At 30.8% G+C, this 27,898-nt stretch overlaps 2 protein-coding genes across 3 annotated transcripts; both read left to right on the plus strand.

The window, feature by feature from the left end:
* LOC109328912 (protein TIFY 3-like) lies at positions 2,242-16,051 on the plus strand. 2 transcript variants are annotated; one of them, XM_019562554.1, is made up of 6 exons: positions 2,242-2,294; positions 2,329-2,452; positions 14,913-15,018; positions 15,119-15,299; positions 15,574-15,631; positions 15,728-16,051. In XM_019562554.1, exons 2-6 carry the CDS (start codon positions 2,337-2,339, stop codon positions 15,843-15,845), a joined length of 579 nt encoding a protein of 192 aa, XP_019418099.1. In that variant the 5' UTR covers positions 2,242-2,294; positions 2,329-2,336; the 3' UTR covers positions 15,846-16,051. The 2 variants fall into 2 exon arrangements, with proteins under 2 accessions (XP_019418099.1, XP_019418098.1); XM_019562553.1 differs by having other exon boundaries at positions 2,271-2,286; positions 2,324-2,452.
* LOC109330248 (auxin-responsive protein IAA4-like) lies at positions 25,253-26,727 on the plus strand. Its single transcript, XM_019564361.1, has 4 exons — positions 25,253-25,584; positions 25,758-25,960; positions 26,061-26,157; positions 26,443-26,727. The coding sequence occupies exons 1-4, from the start codon at positions 25,343-25,345 to the stop codon at positions 26,495-26,497; spliced, it is 597 nt and encodes a 198-aa protein (XP_019419906.1). The 5' UTR covers positions 25,253-25,342; the 3' UTR covers positions 26,498-26,727.

A 27,898-nucleotide genomic window follows, 5' to 3' on the forward strand; every position in this document is an offset into this window, starting at 1 on the left:
GAGAATGCGTGATCGTCTGCGTGCGCGCCCACGCGCCACTGACATACAGCCCCAAAGCCATCGACTCACCTGCCACCACGTGTTCAGACGCGTCTCCTTATGTACCACACGCTAGTCTCACCCTCACAGTGCAGATTCTCATTCATTTATAAGTAGGTAGGCTTTTTTTTTATCTAATTTATTCTCTTCTCCACTAGTTTCATATTATAATAACATTATCCAATACATATATTCTTTTTAACAATACTATGATTCTACTAAACATAAACTAAAAAAAAAAAAAAGAGTGGCTCATATTTAAATAATTTTCTCGGATAAATAATAAATGGTTAAATAGTAGAGAAATTATTTTTTATGCGTTCCTTATTTAACCGAATTTTATTATGATAACTTTGACGATTTATAATTTTTTTTATAATTAATTAAATTTATTATTTTTAAACATTTCATGGAAAAAAATTATTGATAAAAGTTATTTGAATTTATAAAAGGCATCTAAACATGGTAAAGTTAGTAACTATGAAGCACAGATTCGCCAAATACCCTCGCGTGTCGGTGTCCGACACAGATATGCTCAGATTCATGAAGGATACGTATCCATAGAGTATCCAAAAAAAAAATTAAAAAAAAAAAATATCAAGACACGTATCAGATTCGTTTTCAAAAATATCAAGACACGTATCGGATTCGTTTTCAATAAAATATAGGATATATAGATTCGTTTTTATGATAAGATAGATTTGTTTTCAATAAACACTCACTTATTTAAAGGTCACATCATACCAACTTACCATCACACCACATTGACCCTTGAATAACTAGTACTTTCCGATCCATAACATCGCCGGTCGGTGCTTAGTGTTACTGCCTCTACCGCCATAGGTATGTTGTGAAGAGCAAACAAAAAAAACTTACCTTTCTTACTTTTATTTTTGCTTAGTATGTTTATAAAGAGAAGAGGATGTGTGAGTATTAATTTATTTCTTAACAGGGAAGAGAAGAAAGAGGGTAGGAGAGAAGAAGAGGATTTACACTTATAATTTTATCATATTTTATGTATTTTTTATTAATTTATATGCATATCCATGAACGTATCGTATCCTACATTTTAGAAAAAATACGTGTCGACGTATCGGATACATATCGTATCCGATACACGTATCCGTATATGTGCTTCATAGGTTAGTAAAACAAAAAATCATTTTCATATATCTACCAATTAAGCAAACCTTTTTATGATAATTAATAAAAATCCTTTTCTATAAATAATTTGGAGAGAATAATTTTTTTAACATTTTTATAGAACATAAAAAACAAGCTCGTTTCAAAAGGAATAAAATGATTTTGAAATTTAATCAAAGATGGAGAGAAGGTTACACTGGAGGCATATTTCTTCTTAAATTATCTTCGAACGGTCGCGCTACACGGCTTCTTTTCAATCGATTAAATCTCAAAATCAATTAAATTATATTTTCTTGATTAAACAAACAACAAAAATTAACCAAATAAAAATATATTTTCTCAATAATAAACAAAACTTGCAAAATAGATATTATTGACAAAAAAATACATTTTCTTTAATACACATAACCAATAAACCGTTTTCTACTTAAAGAACTACGTAACTTTGATTCCCCTTATAGGGATACGTATGACCATGATTAATCTTGTGAGGCACAATAATAAAAATAACTAATTTTTTATTCTCAATAATTAATTAATTAACCAGACAATTTAATAAAAATAATAATAATAACGTCATATATTTTAATGAATGGTACCGTTTAAGGCGGGCGGATAGGGTGTTAATACATTCTCTATCTTGTAACCGACATCCGAACCTGGATATCAAATATCCAAAAGCCCAGTGTAATTGAGCTTAAAAAAAATTTCTACATTTTTAACTATAAAATATAATGGCAACTCTAAATAAGTCGTGCAACTGAAAATCGAGCAGCACACTCTCCCTTTCTTTTACTCACAAAGCTCACCTAGATATTTAGATTTCAAGTGGTCCCTATCCAAGTTTTGGTTGTGACGTGCAAGAAACAGGAACAGCCAAGTTTCTATAAAAAGAATATAAAAAATTGAAAAAGAATTCAAGCACAAAAAACACATGTTCTTTTGTTAAGAAAATTATCGTCAATGATTTGATGGAGACCATAGGGAATGGGATTATCACACAACTAATATAATCAATAATAGCATCTTCCTTTTGAAAACTTTCCAATATATTAAAAATATTTAACCGAACTATCCCACTTGTATTTTCCTCATATACCATACAATACTATATTATATACCTTTCTGGTGAGTTACCTGAACTATTCTCAACCATGGTTGTTTTTGCTGCACAAGTTCCTGTTATAGAGAGTAGTGGTGACAGTAATGTTGATGGAACTAGTGGTAACATGGGTGATGATGCCTCAGTCTTGCATTCCTTTGCTAACTGGTGTGTCTCTCTATTTCTATGCATATACTTTATCTAGCTTATTTTTCCATCTTTTTTCTTTTTTATATAGTGAATTTGGTGTAACGTATCGTTATTGTTGCATAGTAACTACGAGGTTACAAGATCAAATTCTGGAAACATTATTTCTGCTTGCAGGATAAGAGTTGCATATATCTATTGTTCTCGAGCCTCACTAAATAGGAGACTCGTGCGCTTAGTTGTCCTTTTTTTCTTTCTTATGACCAATTTTCCATATAGTAGGACATATTATTTAGGGAAAGGTTTCTGATTTTGTTGTACGCTAACCAAGCCAAGGATTAATGATAAACTATGGTTTCCATAACAGCTTATGGATTTGGATTCAGTGGCTTCTATTTACAGCAAGAGTTATAGATTAGACTTGTTTATGGATTAGGAAGAAAAAATTAAAGACATGGACTTGAGTTCTGAATTTTTAATGTTCTATGCTTTGAGAACCTTTTAATTAGAATCATCTTTTGGGATTATGTCCATTATGAACCTGAGAAAGTCATTACCCATGACTTAACACTTCAATTCATTTATCTGCTGAGCTTTGAACCAGTGGCTTCACCCTTTTTGTTTGATTTTACTAACTTTTTAAATATCTGAAGGTTTTTGCTAGGAAAAGAGTTACATGATCTACCTTTTCAAGTCCAACAAAAAAAACTTACTATGAAGACATAATCTTGATCATGTGAAAAGAACACAAGAAACTTGTCAATGGTTATGGTTTTATTAAAAATCTAAACAAGCAATATAGGTTCTACAATCTACACTTCCACCCTTGTTATTATAAGTCAAAACTTAACGTGAATGAAATCAAACTTTGGTTGGTAGTCACATAGATAAAACACTCTACAATGGTCACCATTAGGAAGGAGATTTAGTGCACAAATCAATTAAGCTCAAGAGAGATGAAAAATCTTTTTTTGACATAATCCCCTTAAATGGCCTACACCCTTGCTTCTGTTTAGGTGGAAGGCTTCTGCATGGATCACCATCACCTTTTTGTTTTTTGTTACAAGGGAAGAGAGGAATGAGTGTTCTGTTGAAGAATGGAATGATAGTTTGAGTATTGGCATAAAACAAAACTGAGTGTCCTTCTGTGTTTTCTTTGGTTCCACACTTTTAGTGAACCAAAACGTCTCACTTTTTAACCCTTCTATTCTGTTGTATTTTAAGTTCGGTTCGGTCCTGTTCAAGCATGTCTATCGAACGTTAAGACTAACTAGGGAGTACAGACTGAATCCTATAAAGTGTCTAGCCACTTGGCTACAAAACATGGTCATCATCGCCTTCATGGATCAGTAGATCACCTTTAAGTTCCGCCTATTTGTTGTTGATTCATGATGTTGTTGCGTCTCGATTTTCGGCTGCATGACTTATTTAGAGTCGCCACTATATTTTATAGTTAAAAATTTAGAAAAATCTCTTAAGCCCAATTACCTCGGGCTTTTGAATTTTTGATATCCAGGCTCGGGAGTCGGTTACAAGGTAAGGAATGTATTAACATCATACCCGTCTGCCTTAAACGGTACCATTCATTAAAATACATGACTTTATAATAATTATTATTATATTTATTGAATTGTCTGATTAATTAACTAATTATTAGAAAGAAAAAATTATTTATTTTTATTATTGTGACAGACAAGATTGACTTCAGTCCTTTGTATCCCTATTAAGGGAATCAAGACTTACGTAGTTCTTTAAGTAGAAAACGGTTTGTTGGTTGAATGTATTTTAATTAAAGAAAATATATTTTTTAGTCAAAAATATTTATTTTGCAAGTTTTATTTATTATTGAAAAGAGTTTTGATTTGGTTAATTTTTGTTACTTATTTATTTGAGAAAATAGAGTTTAATTGATTTTGAGATTTAATCGATTGAAAAGAAATGGCGTAGCGCGACCTTTCAAAAATGATTTGAGAAGAAAGATGCCTCATTTCATAAGCATTTATACTTAATATACTTAAGTATATGTATTTGTACAAAAATAAATTTTTTTACAAATGATAATTTTAATTACACTAAAAAGTTATGGTTATTTGTTAGTTTGCACAAATTTCTATTTCAATTTCATAAAAAGAATTTGTTGATAATTAACTATGTTAAAGGAATTTTTTTGATTTTTTTTGTTATTACTATATGTTCATCAAAAAAGTTATTAACATTTACTTTTGTTTTTATGGTTGAATTTATGTTTGATAAAAAAAAGATTACATTTTTATTTGTCAAATGATGTTTATTTTATAGTGTATAAGTAGAAACAACAAATAAATAAATAAATTAATAAAGAAGATGTTAGGATTCCATGAAATAAAGGATAGAATAGGGAGTCATGTATCACGTTGTGATTCACCATGCTAGGAGACCTCCACGTTGATACTTATTATTGGTTAGGAGAGAGGAACCATGGAAACCCAAAGTGTACTTGACCATGCTTGATCCCACGCCTACATAGGGGTCTGAATCTGCTACAGGTGGGTGTAGCTACAGAGGTGCATAAGGATTGGCGGAAGACTCTGGTTAACGTGGAAGTCAACCAATCCAACGGTGAGGAGTACATATACACACCCCTTCCACTCCTCTCAATCACACTGGATTATATGCATTTGACAGATTTTTTTTCTCTCTCTGCACAAACTACGATGAAGCTTTTTGAGTGTGTATTTCTTGCTTTTTTAGAGTTTCTTAGAATGCTTTTTTTGAAAATTTTCTTTGCTTTTTGGGATGGCTTTTTTTGATACTTTTGGGATGATTTCTTGGATGCTTTTTGGAATTGTTTGAATGGTTTCTTCGATGCTTTTAGAATTTATTTCTTGGATGCTTTTTGGAATTTTTGGGAATGTTGGAATGGTGGAAAATGATTCTTTTGAGAATGTTGGAATAGTTGGAAAAAAACCCTAAACCTAGACTAGGTTATTTATATGGAAAAATAACACTAACCTAACCTAGACTTAAGCGAACTAATTTATCATTAATTTCAAATCATATTATTTTTAGGGATTACAATCTTATCTCAAAAATTCAGATTTGACCAAGTTTTTATTATAAACGTAATTCCAAGAACATTTCACTCGGTTATTATTTATTTATTTTTATAAATTCGAATTAAAATAATAAAAATCAATAAAAAATAGTTTTAAGCATCTTTTATTTATTTTACATTGTAATTTCGAAAAATGAAAATAATTAATAAAAATCATTTTTAAGTTAATTTCACTTTGAATTTTGGTTAACCTAATCCCTTAGATTTAGGAACCTTAACAAAATTGATTAGTTTTATTATCTTTTGAATTTTTGGTTAACCTAATCACTTAGATTTAGGAACCTAACTAACATTGGTTTAGTTTTATTATTTTTGAATTTTGGTTAACCTAATAACTTAGATTTAAGAACCTTAACAAAATTGATTTGACTTTTCCTATTTGATATTATTTGTTTAATTTTTTTTGAAAAACGTTTTGAGCTTTTTCTGGACCTGACAAAAATGGTGTTTACAGCTGCAACTCTTTACTTGTTGCTTACTTGATAACAAGCAAATCGAGATTTGAGAGATATCATGGTAAGTAACCAGTAAAGAAGTAAATGTTATTTTGTCGAGGATCAGAAAAAGGCCTTTAGTAAGGTACCGAATTTTGATAACGAAGATCAATGCTCTATTGGTGGACCACTAATTTGTTGAGGTAGTTCTTGCGCTTATCGTGATGGACCAGAGATTTGTTGAGGCAGTTCTCGCGCTTGCCGTGATGGACCAGGGATTTGTTGAGGTAGTTCTCGCGCTTGCCGTGATGGATCAGGGATTTGTTGAGGGAGTTCCTGTGCTTGCCGTGATGGACCAGGGATTTGTTGAGGCAGTTCTCGCGCTTGCCGTGATGGACCAGGGATTTGTTGAGGCAATTCCCGCGTTTGTCGTGATAAACTAGGGATTTGTTGAGGCACTCATGCTGCCATAATGATCCAGGGATTTGCTGAGGCACTCGTGCTGCCAAAATGATTCAGGGATTTGCTGAGGCACCCGTGCTGCTAAAATGATTCAGTGATTTGCTGAGGCACTTGTGCTGCCAAAATGATTCAGAGATTTCCTGAGGCACACGTGCTGCCATAAAGAATCAGAGATTTGCTGAGGCACCTATGCTGTCATAAAGAATCAGGGATTTGCTGAGGCACGCATGCTAGCATAAAGAATCAGGAATTTGTTGAGGCACTCATGTTGGCATAAAGAATCAGGGATTTGATGAGGCACCCATGCTGTTATAAAGATTCAGGGATTTGCTGAGGCACCCATGTTGAGGCACCCTTGTTGCCATAAGAAGGTTTTTTTGTGAAGTTAGAAAATTCATTTGCGGAATTTAATGTTCTGCACCGACTATTAATGCAGACATTGTGTATAAATGTATTTTAAGATGTATGATATCAATTTTTGGTTTGTTTGTTTATGTTTATTAGAGGAATGATGTAGAGATGCATGATTGAATGTTTGGTTATATGAAATGCAATTATTTGTTTACGCTTATTTGAAGAATAGTGTAGGGATGCATGTTTGAATGCTTGGTTATATGTGATGCACTGATTTGTTTGTTTGTTTGTTTGTGCTTATTAGAAAAATAATGTAGGGATGCATGTATGAATGCCTAGTTATATGCAATGAATGATTATGCCATATTTTTTTTGTTTTTGTTTGTGCTATAATGATTGGTATATGAATGTGACTATGCATTGATAAGTATAGTTATGCTTTAATGCACGACATGTATGATACGAGTACTATATATTTTGTTTGAAAGGAATGAGGAGTAAGACCCATGCACAAATGTTTTAATGCATCACTTATATACAGAACTCATCAACCTTTGTAGACTCGACTGAAGTAGTCCTTGTTGCTTGATGTTGATTGGTACCATAGTTTTCTTTCATCAAAATATGCCCCAGTTTATTTGAAGATGTATTTTCCTAAAGGTGATCCATAAACCGCCCCGATATGGCCTTTAGGAAAATGACTAAACCTAGCTATTTTGCTCCAGTGTATGCTTGTATAGAATTTTTCTCGAAGGTGTTGATTTTTTTTGTAATAACAAAATTGCCTCAGTGTGCCTGTTTATCTTCACCTAGGAGGCTACGACTTAGATTCTCCAAAAGGCTGCCCCAGTTTGGGTGATTAAGGATTCGTGGTGGTAAATTTTCACCTTGAGGTGTTCAATTAATTTTCCCTAATTTTTGCCCGGAATACCTTATATAGACATCTTTCGGGAATTCTCTCATTTTATTATGATTCAAAGTCGCCCTTGCCGTTTTCGACTTAGGATCACTCTCCTTTTCCTAGGTTGCTCATGTGAGTTTTCAACCTAACACTCTTTTTTTCTTTCTTTTTTTGTTTTTGTGAATACCCCTGATGTGGCAACTTGAATTGATATGAAGTGGAAAACATGTGTGAGTCGTTGTTAAAGGTGTCTTTGAAGATGATAACTTAAGATCTTTCTCCTTACTTGAGGTATTTTGACTTATTTTGATCGAATCAATTTGGAGTCCAGAAAAGTCACTTCACTATTGCCCCAGTTTTGGGCTTTTTATAAACTTTCACAAGAAAATGAGATCAACTCCAAAACTTGCCCCAGTTTGGCCTTCTTGTTACTTTATACTCCCCAATGTGAGCTAATCCGAGTCATTCTTCTATTCAAAATGATCTGGCAAACTTAGACTGTAAGGCTTTAGAGCATGAATCATCTTAAAACCTGCCCAAGTTTAAGAGGCTTCCAGTTTTCCTTTGCTTTTAGTGCTCTTTATTTCGTGCATAACTTTTTGACAACAGTGATCACACAAACTTTGGTAAGTGTTTGGGCTATGAGAGGTGATATGTGGTGATGACAAAATTTAATTTGGGTTTGGCTTGGATAGAAATGGTGGTGATGATGATGATAAAATTCAATTTGGGTTTGGCTAATAGTAGATGTGATGGTGGCTATGATAGAATTGAATTTGTCTTTGAGTTATGAGTGATAGTAAAGTTATGAAGGATAGATGATTGAGATTTGATTATGGTTGATGATATTTAATTTGTGTTTAGGCTTGTGTTGATATGATGATGGTGATAATAAATTTTAACTTATGCATTAAAGACGAGATATTTTATCAAAAAATTTATGAGATTTGTAGAGTCAGCATTTTTTTGTCATGATGCACATCTTAGACAAATAAGTCATCGACAAGGTCTTTTTAAGCTTGTAACGTGGTTTGGTTAGGGTTTTCAAGAAAAAGATATAAAGCTCAAAACTTGTGTTTCCTCTACCCACATTTCACCTTTCTTTTTATCCTATTTTCAACATTTTTCAAACATGACATTCAACTATTAAGAAATTTTTTCAGGTTTTGATAAAGATGACCTATGATTAAGGCGACAATTTTTTTATGAAGGGTTCCTTTTGTTATCATTGATATTGCACTTTTGCCCTAATTTTTTCATTAGATATTAATTGAGGATTCTCAGCGGACTTTTTTACTTCTTTTTTTTGTTTTTTTGTTTTTAGCAAGGAACGTTTTTTTGTATTTTCTTATCCCTCGGTCACATGATTGATGTAAAAGAATATTTTTATTTAATAATTGAATGTCACGGAAAACTGTTGAAAAGCTACCCTCCCCGAGCTGTTGAAATATTGAGGATTATTCAAAAATTATCACCTTTCATGATGTCCGGGCTCAAATGGGGTGACTAGGGATATCTCCAAGATGTTTAGGAATTACAAAGAAATGTCTTGTATCATTAGAAAAATTTGCTTGAAGATGTATATCATTTTTTTTTTTATATTTGCACCATTCTCCATTTTATTTTATTTTAAATCAAATATCTCACAGTAATGCATAGATTAATTTTATTTGGGTTTATTTGGTTATGTGTTCTTTGGATACATATGGTGAGTGAAGTTAGTACGGTGAGGTATAAGATAGTGAAATTTGTATGATCAATGCATTAGTATATACTTATTAAAAAGATATGCATTTGAAAGTAAATCTTTCCGAATGAAAGCATGAATGTTTTAACTTTGACTGGGGTTCTCAAGTGAGGAGAAGTTTCAAATTGTTCTCCAATTTAGCTGGGGTTGAAGATAATGCACTATCGAGTATGGAATCAACCACAAATTGAGAGTTCTCTATCTTCTTGAATGTCTTCAGTTTCAATATTGATTGCTTTCAGTCAAGTCGAATAGTATTGTTCTTAAAACCAATATGTAATTGATGAGTGTCCTTAGCAGTGTAATCATGAAATGCATGCAGAAAAATGATTTCTTATTAATACACGATATGCATGAGGTGAATATTTTTTCTCTTATCATGTTACTTGGAATTGAGATGCAACTTATTACTCAAAATGATGAATGAAATGTAAGTGATGTCGACCTTGAGCTATACTTAAAAATGACGATGCATTTCATTTATACTTTGATGTATGAATGATGTGAGACTAGTATTTTTAAAGCATATGACACATGCATGTGGTTGATTTTTGAATGTATGAAGGCTATGAGAAGGTGTATGAAATGTTTTTTATGATGAGATGACATGATTTATTACAATAAATGCAATGGTATGGTGAAGTATGAGATTAAAATGTATGATATAGTAATGCATGAAGTAAAATGTTTTGAATGATTTTTTTTTGTTGAGGAATGTATGCATAAATGAGTGTATGTTTGAGTAATGTGTTTATTTTTTTAAATTGAATGTATACACGAGTGAATGAATGATTAAGTCAATGAATGAATTTTTTTTAGAATGATTGAGTGCATGAATAAAATGTATATGAATGTATGATTATTGTATTTTTATTTTTTTAAATGAGTGTATGAATGAATGTATAATTTAATTAATTATTTTTTAGAATGCGTTAAGCATGAATTAATGAATGAATAATTAAAAGAATGTATGAATAATATATGCATAGATAATTGAATGAATGAATAAATACATAAGTCACTTAATGGAGAATTTTTTAATGTGATGAACAAATGAATAAGTTAATCGAATTTTTTATTTTGAACGAATGAATTTTCCTTTTGATTGTATGAATGAATGAATGTGTGAATAATGTACTTTTTTTAATGAATATATGAAGGCATAAATCAATGAGTGTTTAAATGATGTATTTTATTTTTTCATTTCGAGTGCGTGAATGAAATGAATCAATGAAGAAATAAGTGTTTGAGTTATATGTATTATTTTATATGAACGAATGCATGAATTGTTTTTTGATGCCTGAGTGAATGAATGAATATGTGAATAAATAAGAGAATGTATGAATGATGTATTTTTTATTTTGTTTAAAATACATATATGAATAGCTAATTAAAAGAATTTATAGTAATGTATACATGCATGAATGAATTATTGTGAATGATAGTTTTTTTGAGTTAGTGTATGCATAGATGAAATGAATTTTTTTGAATGATATGTTTTTTAATGCATGTATTTATGATGAATGAATATGCATGCATAAGTAATGGATGATGAATTTTCATATATGTATGTATGAATGTATGTATAAGTCAATCAATAAAAAATTTCTTTTTGAATGCATGAATGAATGCATTGTCAATCAATAGGAATTTTTATTTTTGAATGTATAAGTCAATCAATTGATATTTTTATTTTTCGAATGCATAAATGAATGGATAATTGAGTGAATGTTTGAATATGTAATTTTTATGTTTATGCATCCATGAATGAATTTTTTGAATGATGTGTTTTTATTAATGTATGATGAATGAAATGTTTAAAAATGCAAAATGTACGCCCCTTAAGGTAAGGGTGGAAACATGTCAGGCCGCCTATCAGGGGCTTATTACCTGGCCTATAACAGGCTAGGCCAGACCAGGCTTTTTTCATTAACAGGTCAGGCTCAGGCTTTCTAAAAAGCCTATTTAGCTTAACAGGCCAGACTTTAGGCCACCTAAAAGACCTATTAAGCCTAACAGGCCGGCCTATTTAATTATATTATATATGAATGTTGAATTTATACTATTTTAATATAAATAATAGCCTATTTCATGACCATATTGTATAATAGACCTTGAATTTTTTTTTAAACAAAGTAACAGCCCAGGCCCAGACTCCTATATGCTATATAGGCTGGGTCTGTTTAAGGCAAAGTCTGGTCTGGCCTGGCCTGGCCTGTTTCCACCCTTACCTTAGGGTAATATACCTTATCTTGGGGGTGGTTTAGTCATCATTATGATTGAACATGTATATATATATTAATTATATTTCTTTTATTTTTATCATTCAGGCCAGCTTAGGGCCAAAATAAATTGTCATATTTATTTTTATGATAATATCCTTATTAGAGGAATAAGAGTTTCCCTCAATGGTGCGATAGTTTACAAGATTTTTATTTTATACAAAAAAATTCCAAACAATGTATTACAATGCAAATATTACACACATCACAAAATTCACAACAAGTATAACGTCTTAGGACAAGGTTCTAACATACAATGGACGCCATTAGCAAGTTCTAGACTCCTCATAAAGGTTCTCATATTGCATCTCTCTCAAATAGAGAAACTCAAATATTATGATGTTAGAAACACGAGACCAGCTTGAGCGACTAACTCATAATAGGAGGTAAGAATATGAGCGGTCCATATCACCAATACTTAGAAGCGGCAAAGACCGCGACCAGTTAGGCTAGTGACCCTTCTATTAAAAAAGTATCACTAATACCCGGGTGTATGTCATATGTGTCTAAAATATGTACATGGTATATCACCCAATAACAAAAATAATATATACATAAAACATGCACTTAATATTTATAACATATGATTCATACATACAACCTATAATTATTAATTAAGCATACAATTCATGTTTATAACATACAATTAATAATTAAGCATGCAATTCATATTTATAACATATAATTAATAATTAAGCATGTAATTCATATTGATAACATACAATTAATAATTAAGCATGTAATTCATATTTATAACATATAATTAATAATTAAACATGCAATTCATATTTTTACATACAACTAATATGTAATTCATATTTATAACATACAACTACTAATTAAGTATGCAATTTTTATATTATTGGAAATTAACTAATCAACCAAATAGGGGAAAAAATAATGACAAACAAATAGTCACATATTTTATTGATCATTGGTCGGACTCTCTCAAAAATGTCCCAAGTAGAGTCGTCAGCTGTCGCGCCACAATTTTCGGCTGCACGACTTATTTAGAGTCGCCACTATATTTTATAGTTAAAAATGTAGAAAAATCTTTTAAGCCCAATTACCTTGGGCTTTTGGATTTTTGATATTCAGGCTCGGGAGTTGGTTATAAGATAGGAAAGGTATTAGCACCATACTCATCCGCCTTAAGTGGTACCCTTCATTAAAATATATGATTTTATAATAATTATTATTATCTTTATTGAATTGTCTGATTAATTAACTAATTATTAGAAAGAAAGAAAATTATTTATTTTTATTATTGTGTCTGACAAGATTGACTCCGATCCTACATATCACTATTAAGGGAATCAAGGCTTACGTAATTCTTTAAGTAGAAAACGGTTTGTTGGTTGAATGTATTTTAATTAAAGAAAATATATTTTTAGTCAAAAATATTTATTTTACAAGTTTTATTTATTATTGAAAATAGTTTTGATTTGGTTAATTTTTTTTACTTATTTATTTGAGAAAATAGAGTTTAATTGATTTTGAGATTTAATCGATTGAAAAGAAGCGGCATAACGCGACCTTTCGAAGATGGTTTGAGAAGAAATAGGTCTCATAGGCGACATTCTCTCCATCTTTGATTAAATCTCAAAATTATTTCATAAGCATTTATACTTAATATTCTTAATTATATGTATTTGTACAAAAATAAATTTTTTACAAATGATAATTTTAATTAAAGTAAAAAGTTATGGTTATTTTTTAGTTGACAAAAATTTCTATTTGAATTTTAGAAAAAAGAATTTGTTGATAATTAACTATGTTAAAAGGAATTTTTTTGATCTTTTTGTTATTGTTATATGTTCATAAAAAAAGTTATTAACATTTATTTTTATTTTTGTGGTTGAATTTATGTTTGATAAAAAAAAGATTACACTTCTATGTTAAATGATGTTCATTTTATAGTGCATAAATAGAAACAACAATACAAATAAATAAATCTGGTAGGTGTTAGGATTCCATGAAATAAAGGATAGAATAGGGAGTCATGTGTCGCGCTGTGATTCACCATGCCAAGAGACCTCCACGTGGATACTTATTATTGATTAGGAGAAAGGAATCACGGAAACCCGAAGTGCAATTGACCATGCTTGATCCCATGCCTACACAGGGGTCTGGATCTACTACAGGTGGGTGTAGCTACGAAGGCGCATAAGGATTGGCGGAAGACTCTGGTCAACGTGGAAGTCAACCAATCCAACGGTGAGGAGTACAGATGCACACCCATTCCATTCCTCTCAACCACACTGGATTATATGCATTTGATAGATTTTTCTCTCTCCGTATAGACTATGATGGAGCTTTTCGAGTGTGTATTTCTTGCTTTTTTGGAGTTTCATAGAATGCTTCTTTTGGAATTTTTCTTTTCTTTTTGGGATGGCTTTTTTTTGATACTTTTGGGATGCTTTTTGAAATTGTTTGAATAGTTTCTTAGATGCTTTTGGAATTGATTTCTTAGATGCTTTTTAGAATTTTTGGGAATGTTGGAATGGTGGGAAAAAAATCTTTTGAGAATGTTGAAATTGTTGGGGAAAAACCCTAAACCTAGACTAAGTTATTTATAGGAAAAATAAAGCTAACCTAACCTAAACTTAAGCTAACTAATTTATCATTAATTTCATATCATATTATTTTTAGGAATTACAATCTCATCTCAAGAAATCAGATTTGACCAAGTTTTTATTATAAACATAATTCCAAGAATATTCCACTTGATCATTATTTATTTATTTTTATAAATTCGAATTAAAATAATAAAAATCAATAAAAAATAGTTTTAAGTATCTTTTATTTATTTTTAGTATCTTTTTGTTTAAAATGATGTAGGTTTTCAGAATCTATTATTTTATTTTTTTATTTTATGAAAAATCATTTTTTTGTAATTAAGTTAATTTCGCTTTGAATTTTGGTTAACTTAATCAGTTACATGTAGTAACCTTAACATAATACGTTTATTATTATTTTTGAATTTTGGTTAACATAATCTTAGATTTAAGAATCTTAACAAAATTGATTAGTTTTATTATTTTTTGAATTTTTGGTTAACCTAATCAGTTAGATTTAGAAAGCTAATTGGTTTAGATTTATTATTTTTGAATTTTGGTTAATGTTAAATAACTGGACAAAAAATGCATGTTCACACATGTTGGTAGGTATTTTTTATACTGAGTGTGGTTTCCCTCATTTATTCAGGTCAATGCCTGCATCCGGACTGAATGCACATAGTCCTAGTACAACTCAGTTTACCATATTCTATAATGGGAATATCTGTGTCTATGAAGGAATTCCTGCTGAAAAGGTTGTTCTTTGTTGAATGAATATTGCATAAGTCCTTAACTTTACTTGTTATAGTTTCATACTTTCACAACTCGAATGTTTATTCTATTATTTACTAACAGGTACGTGAAATTATGCTTATTGCTGGTGCCTCTGCCAAGTCTGCTGAAGTGAAGAAAGGGACCCCTTTCACTTCATTCATTCCCACAGATCCCTCTTCTCCGGACGGAAACTCTAACAATCTGCCTTCACAGCAATCAGTATGCTTTCCGGCTCAGAAGAATCCCATTTGCAGGCTGCAAGGTGATATTCTTGTACTTGTTCTAGATCATAATCTGTCAGACAACCTTAGAGTGTGTTTAGATTAATTGCTTATTTCAATAATCAGTTATAATAGAATCAGTTTTATGTTTGCTGAAAAACGATATTAAGATGATCTATTTAGTTCAAGTTGTGTAGAAAAGCACTTTTATATCAAAAAGGTATGAAGTTATTTGTTTAGATCACCGTAAACAACTTAACTAAACACAACGATAACTTCGATCTTTTGTATCTTTCACATGATATCTCTCTTCAGAATTTCCGATAGCACGCAGACAGTCACTTCAAAGGTTTCTTGAGAAGCGAAGAGACAGGTACTAACAATCTGTCATGTTTAGAATTTCTTATGCTGTGTCTGACTATTATATACACTAGCTTTTTAATGAGTTTGTTGCTTCTATTTCCTATAGGTTGGGTAGCAAAGTCCCTTATGCCTCATCAACAATAAAAGCTGCTGATGAAAACAACTTTTGTGCTGATAATAATGCACCAAATGAGGGATATCAGTCAACAGTTGCTGCCTCTTGAAAGCAATGCAATGTTTCTAATAACATTATGTGCTGAAACTAATATATGTGTTAGGTTCATTGGTCCATATCTTATTATGTTATCAAAATTGTTGAACCTGAAAGTGTCAGCACTGAAGTATGATTTGTAAGTTGCATTAGTCTGTTAATGTCTAGAAAATACTCTAGTATAGATTATGCTCAGAACAACTGCCTTCTAAACTATCACTATTAATGTGTGTGGAGAATTCATTATCTATTGTGTTGTGTTGTCTTTTATTTTCTAACATATATTATGATGCTTCTTTTTCTTTTTTCTTTTGGAAGTTCTAATATTTTCAAACTGACCTGGAAATTTATCAGAGAATTTTTTATGTAAATTTTGTAACTAAATTATTGGATATTTGTTTGCCATTAACTAAGTTAACAAAAAAAATAAAAAAGAACTAAAAGATGGTATGAATAGATATGTTGATAAAATACAACTGAAAATAACCAAGTTAAACTAACTAAATGGTAGGATAAGATTTATCATTAATGGTATCAAGCTTGAGTTTGATGATAGCTCACTAAACTTAAGTACCAAGTTAAGTAGTTAATGCAGTGAACTACCTGAAGTACAATATTATTACAGAATATTTAGAGGACTTTCTTTGAAGCCTTACATAATAAAGAGAAACCCAAATTTTATACTTGTAATTTTCTGCACATATAGGATTCTAGACAAAGCAGCCACTGTAGTTGTTTGCTTGATGCACTAGGATAACAATTTTGATTGATAATAATAGAACAAAATATGATGTGAAACTAAAACTAGAACATTTTAGTTCCAAATGTTAGTTTGCTGGTTCACAGAGTGAAAATGTATGAATATTTATAGTAAGCATAATTCATATGCAGGATCGGACTATACCAATGGAAAGTATGGATATTAAATATATGAACAGTGTTACATTTTTCTAGAATTTCACACACAGATAGGATTATTACACTTTTAAGATTAAATTTATGTAATAAAATTTGGATTAAATTTATGTAATAAAATTTCGATTAAATTTAGCCATTGAGATTATTATTACTCTCAAATTATGTAAAAAGTAGACTTTGACCTACTCACTCACTAGGAATAAGAAGTGGATAAAAATCACCAGTGTTGCCTTGTTATTCCCAACTATGTCTCGCCCGATAATATAGTGATACGTTGTTTAAAAATTTAAATTCATTATGTCAATAAAAAATATTCATCCACGTGCGACATTTTATTCCCCTTGTTGAAACATAACAGAATATTATGTGATACTATATTATTAGGTGTAACAACACAAACATGTGATCTCCATTCATATGAAGTATTATAAGATGGGTATGACTAACTTGCGAACTGCAAGTTAGTTCGCATCCAAACGAACTGTTTGGACAGCCGTCAGATGGAAAGAACGTTAATCTAAACTGTTATATTTGTTATTGGTTTACTCTTGCATATAAAAGTCGGAATGGTATAGAACAACTTCAATATAGTACGATTTCTGAAGTTGAAGTCGTTTTCGTCCAAAACGTCTTCATGGTTAAACTCATTATCACACAAAAAAACTTCAAAATATAATAATTTTCATGGCAGCCCATTAGATAAAAGCAGTCTTAAATACCAAGGAAACCAGGGTTTAACTCCCTCTTCATTCTTTTTCATATTTTCCACAACATCTTAAGGTCAACTCAGCCTTATGCTTTTTGGATTTATTTAATTTCAAAATCTGTTACTCATACCAAAATAAAGGAGAAAGTTGAACCCACATCTCCTTAGTACTTAGGATTGTTTTTACCGAATGGACTGCCATGAAAATTATTATATTTTGAAGTTGTTTTGTATGATAACACTTCAACCATGAAGTCGTTTTGGACGAAAACAACTTCAACTTCAAAAACCATCCCATACTAAACCAACTTCTGTACTATATTAAAATTATCATGTACCATACCAACTTCTATATGCAAGAGGTAACCACTAACAAATATAACGGCTCAGATTAACACCATTTCCATCCAACGGCTATTTAAAAAGTTCATTTGAATACAAACTAACTTGCAGTTCACAAGTCTGTCGCACCCATTACTACAATTTTTTTTTTGTCAAAAAAGAAACAGAAACTAAGCCTTAAAAGAGGAAAAGAGGCCGAAGAACATGGACAAAAATAAGGGCCACTATTATTAGGATACAAAAGACCCCCTGTAGCACCTCACTTTTGTTGAGGCTGTCAAGTCATCAATGTGTCACAAATCTTGTAGTTCTGGTCAAGAAGATAAGAAACATGTTAGATGCCTCTCATTTCTGTGTCTTAAAAAAAATTATGACTATTTTATGGCTCTCTTTAGAGGCATTTTATGTCACTTTTATGGCTTTGTTTCCAAGCATCCAATGTTTCATATCCAAGATACCAAGACTTTGTTTGCCACACATATAGAGAGCTTCAAAATCATCTTCACAACACACAACATCTCTTTCATTTACACATATATTGTGAGTGCATTCTTGGTGAGAATTCTTGTTCCATTTGAGAGAGTATTTGTGAGAAAAATATTGTCATTTGTCCTCATCATTATAAGAGGATTTCTTGTACTCTTCTTTTTTACATAGTGGAATTTTGCTCTTGATCGCCCGTGGTTTTTTTCCTCTCACACTGAGGGGTTTTTCCACGTTAAATCTTGTGTGTTATTTTCTTTATCCTTTACTTGCTTCTCTTTTGTTCTCAATTGATTCAATCCTGTGCTTCCGCATTGTGCTCTATCTTCAACAAAACAATTTCACCTTCATTTTTCTAAAGCCAAATAATGTCACACATTTCCTTCAACTTGTACATACTAATCATATAACTGTAAAGGGTTAGACCCATTCCCCTCTTAATACAAGTTTTTTCAGCCATTTTTGAAATTGGGGTCAATAGCAATACTGTGCTACATGTTGCTATTTAGAATAGTGCCTTCCACGTCTAAGTGAGCATTGGTTTAAGCATGTGCTTGCTAAATTTGTTCCCACTATTAAATGTTCAATTTAGTTTTTTTTTGTATAACTAATAATATTTTTATTTTATTTTATGGATAAAGAACTAATCATTTCGACTTGTGTGAGTGTCTTTTCTAATAAGTATAGTTTCCATGAATTGAATATTTAACATTTAGTTTATGAATCTAATATGGTCTTACATCATTAGACTTACATGATTTTATAGTAAACTAACTGCTATCTTAGTTTCTAAACTAAATTATAGATATTTACAACATGATGTAGTGGGAATTATAGTCCACTAATAAAATGTTGACTAACATCAACTCCATCAATCTCTATAAAATCACTACACATTTTACTCCACACAAAAAAAAAATTATTTTTTCTTTAAATTGAATACTTTATTGATAAAACTCAAGCATAGAGACAAGCTAACATGAATATAATCAAATGCTTTCCCCAAAACATACAAAATATAGAGGAAACAAAGGAGACTCTATATTGGACAAGAAAGATGGAATGTTTGTATTGCATAGTCATCAAAGTCATCACCAATGTGTTTGTAAAATACAAATTAGACAAAGAGAGAGAATTAAACAAGTGACTTTATTGGGTTTCATAAAATCTTAAGATGTAAACCAAGTCCATGTAGGTCACTATGGGGAACAGTTTAATTAGATGTGAAGTAGTTTAACCTTAAGGGCCAACACAAAGGTGCAACTATTGGGGCTCAATACACGAGGCCCATCTATTTCTTTGACATACCCACCTCTGATTCTCTTATAATGTTTTCTTGTATCCAACTTTTGAAAGAAAAGAGAATAACAAAAGATAAAATCTACTCTATATGCTTAAGCTACACACAAAGTGCAATTTGACAAAAAATGATGAAATAAATATTATATTAACCATTTAAGAAAAAAGGGGTAGATGTCCAAGTAAAGCAACATTGGGGGAACAACCTTTTCTTTTACCCCTTGTTCTTAACAAACCAAATCTTATATGTCTTTTCTCTCTCTCACCCTATTTTTGTTGTGTCATATGCAATTATACCAATACAGTAAAAAAGTATTCCATACAGCAGAAATACACAATAGGAGCCACCAATAAAGTAGGGCAATATGCAATGTACAAGTTTATAATATAGTGGTGGTATCTTCATAGAGATGTGATGAAAATTCATCAAAAGAGAAAAGAAAAAAATGAAAAGAAGAAAGTGAGCATCTATGTATTACATTCTTTCTAGTCTAGTTATAGCTAGGCATCATTTTACATCTTCATGCTATAACAATTGAGCTTGTCAGAATTGTTGCTACTGCCCCTAGCTAAAAATGCCATTTCAAAAGGAAAAGTGGAATTTGGGGCAGATTCAAGAGCATGAACAACTCAGCAAACTTATGAAATCAATTAGTTAAGTACTTTAGATAACATTAAATAAAAACTAACCAATAATTGCATCAGTTTTCTTATGGGCATACAAAAATTTTGATAGTGCCTTTACATAGGTGATTAAGATGTAAATACATGTATTAGATGATGATAAAGATAATAGTCGATAAGATGTTTAATCTAAATCGATCACTTGTTTATACATTGATCATGATGCAATTTTCAAAACTCATCTATAGGTTATTTTTCATCATATTTTATTACCAATTATACATAAAAGAGTCTTTAAAGCTAGGTTGCTTTCATTGATCATGGGCATAAATTTGAAGGTTGTAGTTCTGATCACAGTGGCAATAGCCATTGCAAGAAATTGGTAGTGTTAACAGAATGCACATGCCTAGTCACATGCATATATGTTTTATTGAGAGAGAGAGAGAGAGAGATCTCAGTATTTGATTGCATGTTTCTTAAAGTTGGGTTCATGTCCTTGCTTTTGAGATAACAAATGCTTAATCCAATTCAGGAAAAAAGTGGTAAAAAAAGAATCCAACATACCAAAACTTGCTCAATTAAGATAGAAGACTATTTTCTTCCTTGCAAGTTTCCAATCTTGTGTCCATTATGTGTCCCCATCAATTTCCACTTTCAGTCTCTCTACCTCCTTTTCTTATCATGACTTGTCATACTTTTGCACTAAAGTATTGAATGACAATCAAACTTTTATCTCATTAGATGAAGTCGACTATATGGATTGAATGATGTTATAATATTTAATCATTTATTGACAAAATATTGGTTGGGCTAAAGTATCCATTTGAAAAACTCACTCTTAAGAGTTCATTTTACATTGATAACTGTGATTTTAACTTCAATAGTTGTTAGAGGAAATTAACATCAATTGAGAAAGGGTGTAAATGAAAAATTAGTTGCACTGGTGTAAATAGCTATATGGTTGTTAGTTTTTTTTTCCTTCCCTAATGTGGCTAGCAAAATTCTCACATTATGCATGACAACCCACAGAAACTTGTGATAGTGACAATAAATTTAAATTTGATTAGGTAAAACTCTACTCTTAATTCTGTGGCACTGGGTGGAGGAAAAGCATTTGATTTCTTTTTCTTTCTTAGCAAAAAATAAAAAACATTCTGTGGGTCTAATAATAGTAAATCAGTACATTAATATTTACTTTAAGAAATAAAAAACATTCTTATAGTATAAAATTGTTATTTAATTTGATTGCCCATGCTAGGGTTTAATAAGTATGCTTAGGATGACACATATATACCTTAAGATAGCCACATAGGCATAATTTTTTTGATTCAATTAAGCTTTGTTCATAGACACATAGTTATATGGACTTGTCCAGTAATTTTATAATTAAAAAGTAATTAAGATGAAGTGGTTGCAATATTCATGAATTTCCCTGCATGGTTCAAATTCTTTTATTAGTATGTCTCTTGAAAAGGAAAAAAAGTGAAAGGATTCCAGCTTAGTAGTTTTACAAATGGGAATGGTGATAACTAAAAGTGGAAAACGTAGAAACATTTAACAACTGATACCAGGAAGATTGTCTACTCTACAAATTGCAAAGAGGATATTGTGACTTTAAGTCATGTTTCTTTGTCTCTCCATGGAAATTCTTGCGTGAACTCGTGGAGTATTCACATAAAGTGTATTTTCATATATAAAGTTATGGTTACTAATTATTACTCAAGTGTGAAAGTTATTTATTGTTTAATAAATATATTTTATCAACTATATAAACAAAAATAATAGGTTGTGCATTTCTTTTTCCTCTCTTCATTACATTTTGATATGAATTGATATCCTCTCTCAAACTGGAGAGTCTAGTACTTGATAAAGATTATAACATGTATCACACAATAATATTTAACGGTCATAATTTTAAATTATTTTTTAGTAAAATAATTTTATAATTATCAAAATCTTTTATCTTCTTATATTGTAGTATTAGACTCTTTAAGTATTAGAGGATCTTTGATATGTATAATAGCCCTACCCCACAGGTTAAATTTATTGACAATAAATCCATTTGAGGCTCTTAACATACTTATGGCTGTAAAGTATAGTTTTCATTAATTGCTATTAATAGTGTACCATTTAAATGAAAATGTCATTCTCATATGAATATTCAAATATATGACTCACTATTCATTTACTAAGCATGTAAAGTCTTTGAACTAATTAATTTTTTTTTTAAGCTTAAAGATAAGACAGATATATGGAAGTATATGGAACTAAGAGTGCGTGCTTTGCACGACATATTTGTGTAAAAAAAAAAATACATTTTTATCAATTTTGTGTTCTATTATTTAAATATATATTTTTGGTATCAATGTTAGTTCGTTTAGCCAAACATTTTATCTTCTTGTAAACATGTAGTGAAGTTTTTTTAATATAGGCAATATTTTTGTGTATTATTTTATTGTGAACCTTATTTTATTCACATCTGTATATTTTTCAGGAGATAATATTTTATAGTATTAGCATCAATGTATTATAAATTATTTTTGAAGCACGTGAGATAGTTGGAAGAATTTTAATTTGATGAAAAAAATCTAATAGTTAAATATACAATTTTGGAAATGAAATTATATTCAAAGGAAACAATTCCTAAAATTAAGGGCACATTTTTAGAAAAGGAATAATGCACTAACAAATTATTAATGTAATTTTTTATTTCTGTACATTTTTTTACTAAAAATAAGTGAACAATTATTATCAACGACTTATAATATTATTTTTTTTGACAATTTAATAGGGGAAAATTGTTCTGGTTATGCAGATAACATAGCCACTGCCTATCCTTGCATATCAAATTTCTAAAAGAAATATTGAATACCCATATTGCTATATCTGTAATTTGATTAACAAGAAAAAAACAATTCTTGCAGTGGTGTCCATGTATTCAAATATGTTACTATATGTTCAGCTGGAATAAATGCATCCCATTTTACTAAATATGGCTGAACATCATAGTTACTCTAAATTACCAAAATGGGGTTGCTGATATTATGGATCAAACCCTCACTTTAATTCTTTTCTCCTTATTTTCTCTATAGGACTTGTTATAGTACAAAATCAAATACTGAATTCAATGACCATTGTACATTAGTCCTCATCATTTCTTCCAACAACTTTAGCTTAAAATTTAGTTAAATTTGGCTGAACCTATTGAGTCATCAAACTTTTTCTATTAACAAATAAGGAAAATGCTCAAAAGGAGCCAGCAAACAAGTGAAATTAGATACTTGAACTCTTACAAATATAATGTCCTTTTGTAAGAAATTAGTTGATATTATTATTATTATGGCTGAATGCCGTTGAAAGTGGGTTGGATTTCCACTAGGGCATGGTACAAATTAGAGAACCTTTCGTTGTCCATGATTTTTGTTTCTATATCAAAATAGAAAATGTGGACAATTCCAACATATGAAGAAATAATGTTCTGTGGTGTGGTCCAATATTTTATATTTAGAGTAATCCAAAAACAAACATGAAAACTCACTAAATTCTACAATGGATTACTAGCATATAGTATTGGAAAGACATGATATATTTATTTATCCAAAGATCACTTTTACATTCTTTCTGATTTGGTTAATTATTATACATGGTGTGCATGTCCATAGGCCAGAGCTATTGAGCCAAACTATTTGACCCTTTTCCTATTTAATATTTGAAAACATGATTTCTTCCCATGATGATGTGAAGACATCAGCCATGGAATGCAGAAGTGATGAAAATAAAATAATGACCTTCCAAGATTAAAATAAGCAGAAAGAGAAGGGTGGAAAATCATTAAGAGTTTATTAAAATAAACAAGGTTTGTAGGTTCCAACCAACCAAAGCTTCAAAATAAGTAATTAATTGAAGACCGTGTAACTTTAGGCCTTATGGACATGTCGCCCACCCTCATGGCAAATCAAAACCAACGAGAGTCTTGCTCAATGTCTGACTTGGCTTTTGCTTTTAATTTGCTTCTACATGACTACATGTCTCCTTTTTTGTTAAGGTTACTTCAAATATATTATTGCAATATATCAAATATTGCCTAATGAATGAGAAAATTAGTAAATGACTCTTAACATAATGCAAAATTTATGGTGAGGAAGTTCGATGGAAATAAAGTAGATGAGTTGAAGGAGAATGAAACATGATAGGCTATGATGGCGACTATGGCCTTACTGGATTCCAAACCCCATAAATCCACGTATTGGATTGGGATCCATGTGGACATAGGAACTCTAGTGGAGCATTAGGCTCTAAGACATTTGCTGAAAATATCTTTTGTTAGAGAAGATGATTTCATTTGAGATGATAAGTGGTATATCTTATAATGTGTCTGCTACATCATGATGAGGATGATAATTGCTAGCTTATCCTTAGAAACTAATAGTAGCATTGGCGGGTGAAATGTAGGGAGTGGCTTGAATGCAAGATGTAATACGACCATAGGTAGAGATGTAAGGTGTGACACGAATATTGACTTGGATGTAAGGGTGTGATACTAACATTAATTGATATTGACGCAAGATGTGTGTTTTGGGTATACTTCTTATGGTGAAGTATGATAATTTTTTTGAACTATGATTGTCGGAGAAAATAGTGGTTGAAGCTTTCCAAAACAGCTCTATGGTTTAGTTGGGTTGAGTATTTTGTTGGTGAACTTCCTTATAGAAGTTTCATAATATTAAAATACTTCCTAGCAATCAAGATTTAGGCAGCGTGTTTTGTTTGTTGCGGTACTAGAAGTTGCACTATAAATTTAGAGATTTAGGCTATTGTTAACATTATCAAGGATACTCATAAAGATTTATACTCAAAAACTCTTATGTGAAAGAATTGTAAAAGAAAAATAAACATTGAATAAGATAAAATCAAATATTCGTCTTTTTTAATTAAGGGAAAAATTGTTCAAATGTTTAAAATAAATTATTATAAGATGTTTTATATTCTCTTGTATTGAAATGGATGAGATAAATGAATATTATATATTGATCAAATTTATTGTTATAATTTGCACAGTTTCTATGATATATATATATAAGGAGCCTAAGGTGGCGGCTTTTGTTTTGAGTATTGGTGAGTTTCATTGATTGGAGGATATGGAAACATTAGAACTAATTGATGCTCATCAAACTCAGTCATCATCATCTTCATCTTCTTCCATTGATAGCAGCAACCACCCTTCTTCTAAGACACCACCACCCTCTTCATCTATATTCCTCTCAGGTGCCTCCAGAAGAAGTGTCAGCACCAAAAAGAATGACCTGAGCACTGATCTCAGACTTGGTCTTAGTATCTCTCAATCTTCTCATTCTGAATTAGCATTCAATTCAACACCAAGGTACATCACTCTTTCATCTTATCCTTGTATATAAAATTGTTCCTTTATCCATATATATATATATATATATATATATATATATATATATATATATATATATATATATATGTATGTGTGTCTGTATGCATAATATGATTAGTTGAATAACCATGTTAATGTGGTGTATCATTCAGGGACCAAACTTATGATTGGCCACCAATAAAATCCATATTGAGGAGCACCCTTGTTGAGAAACAAAACCAGCATAGACCCTCTTTGTTTGTCAAAGTCTACATGGAAGGCATTCCCATAGGTAGAAAGTTGAATCTGCTGGCACACCATAGCTATGATGGACTTGTAAAAGCTCTTGGTCATATGTTTAGGATCATTATTTTGTGTAAGTTTTGAAACCTTCACAAAATCATTTCCTCTTTGCAGTTTCTTCTATTTCAACAAGGATTATATTTAAGAGATGAAAATTGTATTATTTTTTTCAGACCCTAATTCTCCACCAATTAGTTCTGGGAATTTTCATGTTCTTACTTATAAGGATCAAGAAGGGGACTGGATGATGGTTGGAGATGTACCATGGGAGTAAGTGATACATATACAGATATACCACACAGCTAAACTCTTAAGCTCTGTTTGTCGAGTTGAGTTTTCGAGGGGAATGAAGGCTTCAAAGACATTTTATAAGTGTATTTCATAACTCTCAAGTCTTTCTCTCAAAATCTCAACTCACAAATAGACTCGTAAATGTTATGTTACATTCAAAGAAATAAAATTAAATGTTATCTTAGTTCTGCTTTTCTGGTATTAACAATATGGGGGTCTCTTTCATTTTTAGTATTTTGACATTTTTCATTGGATTCAATACAGGATGTTCTTGACTACTGTGAAGAGGTTGAGGATCACAAGAGCTGACAGATGCTAGTTATTTTAACAATGCACACAATCTCATTCCACACAAGCTCCTCTTCACTTTTCACTGTTCATAAAGTTTTGTTCTAGTAATTACTTAGTCATTGGGCTAAACTAGCAGAAATTCCAAAAAAAAAAAATGGTTCCATGATTATTATATGATGCCAATATACACCCAAAAATCATAGATGTATAGCTTCTGACATAATTGTTCAATTCAATGCTTAGCTATAGTGTTTATTAGTCCTGTTTCATGAGATGAGGTCTTCCAAATTAGAGATTGTGGTAGAACTATCTCAATTTTTTTGGAATTGATTTAATGACTTTGTGGCAGGAAAGTCATGGTAACTTTGATTGATCTATACGGTTGAATGAAATCAGACGGCTCTTATTTTTATCTTCAGATTTTCATTCAACAAAACATATTACAATATTATACAAGGATATGTTGTCCCAAAGTATGTCTCGAACTAATAATAATGAAAGAAAAACAGATAGCTATAATGTGCTTGACAGCTCAATTCTTTTTGCAATGTAATCATTTGTTTAAGAACTAGTTCAATTCTTTTATGGTCATTTGATATTTGTTAGAAAAAATGATATATCCTTCTATTAAATCTTCGTATCCACAAGAAAGTGATCTATGTTATAAGGTGATACTTTATTTATTAATGATTGGTTTATAATTACATGTGTCACTTTCTTGTATTTAGGATGATTAGTAGGAGAATTTAGTAGAATAATATATGATTAATCTGTTTGTTATATTGCATCTTCCTTTCATCAATCTTACCTAGAAGGCATAGATAGCTATAATGTTTTTTTGTGTGTATCTTTAATGAGGGAGTGCTCTAAAAATTTCAAGCTTTGTTAATTTGGAAGTAGCAAAACTATCTATATAGTCATTTGGTATTGGGTTTTCCTTTAATAAACCTCACCTACTAGTTAGAGTGTTAAATACTCAACTGCATGTGTTGTTCAAATTTTATCAAAAGCTACTAGTGAAACAAAGAAAAGCAGGTACATTTTTTCCTTATTTCCCATTAGGTGCCTTTTCTTTCTTTCTTTTGGTTTTGATGTGCTTGTCTTTGTTGGGTACAACATAATAATGGTTATGGTCTCCACAACCTTCGTGACAAGAACAGTGGTTTTGCTTTCATTGTCATAATTAGAGAGCAAGATTCTAACTATGAATTAAATAATCAAATATTCTAGCACTTGTCTGCTGGAGATAATGTGAAGTTGTTTTTATTGTAGATCAAACATTTACCAATTAAGAGTAATACTTCATCTGTATAATCATTGATAGCCCTTCAGTTTCATATATTATAAACAGAATTACAGTCTTATTATAATTATAAATTACGTCTATAAATTTAATATAATAAATTCTAGGAAACTACACTTCACTTTC

The sequence above is a fragment of the Lupinus angustifolius genome, chromosome LG16, assembly GCF_001865875.1.
Source record: "Lupinus angustifolius cultivar Tanjil chromosome LG16, LupAngTanjil_v1.0, whole genome shotgun sequence".
Taxonomy (NCBI): domain Eukaryota; kingdom Viridiplantae; phylum Streptophyta; class Magnoliopsida; order Fabales; family Fabaceae; genus Lupinus; species Lupinus angustifolius.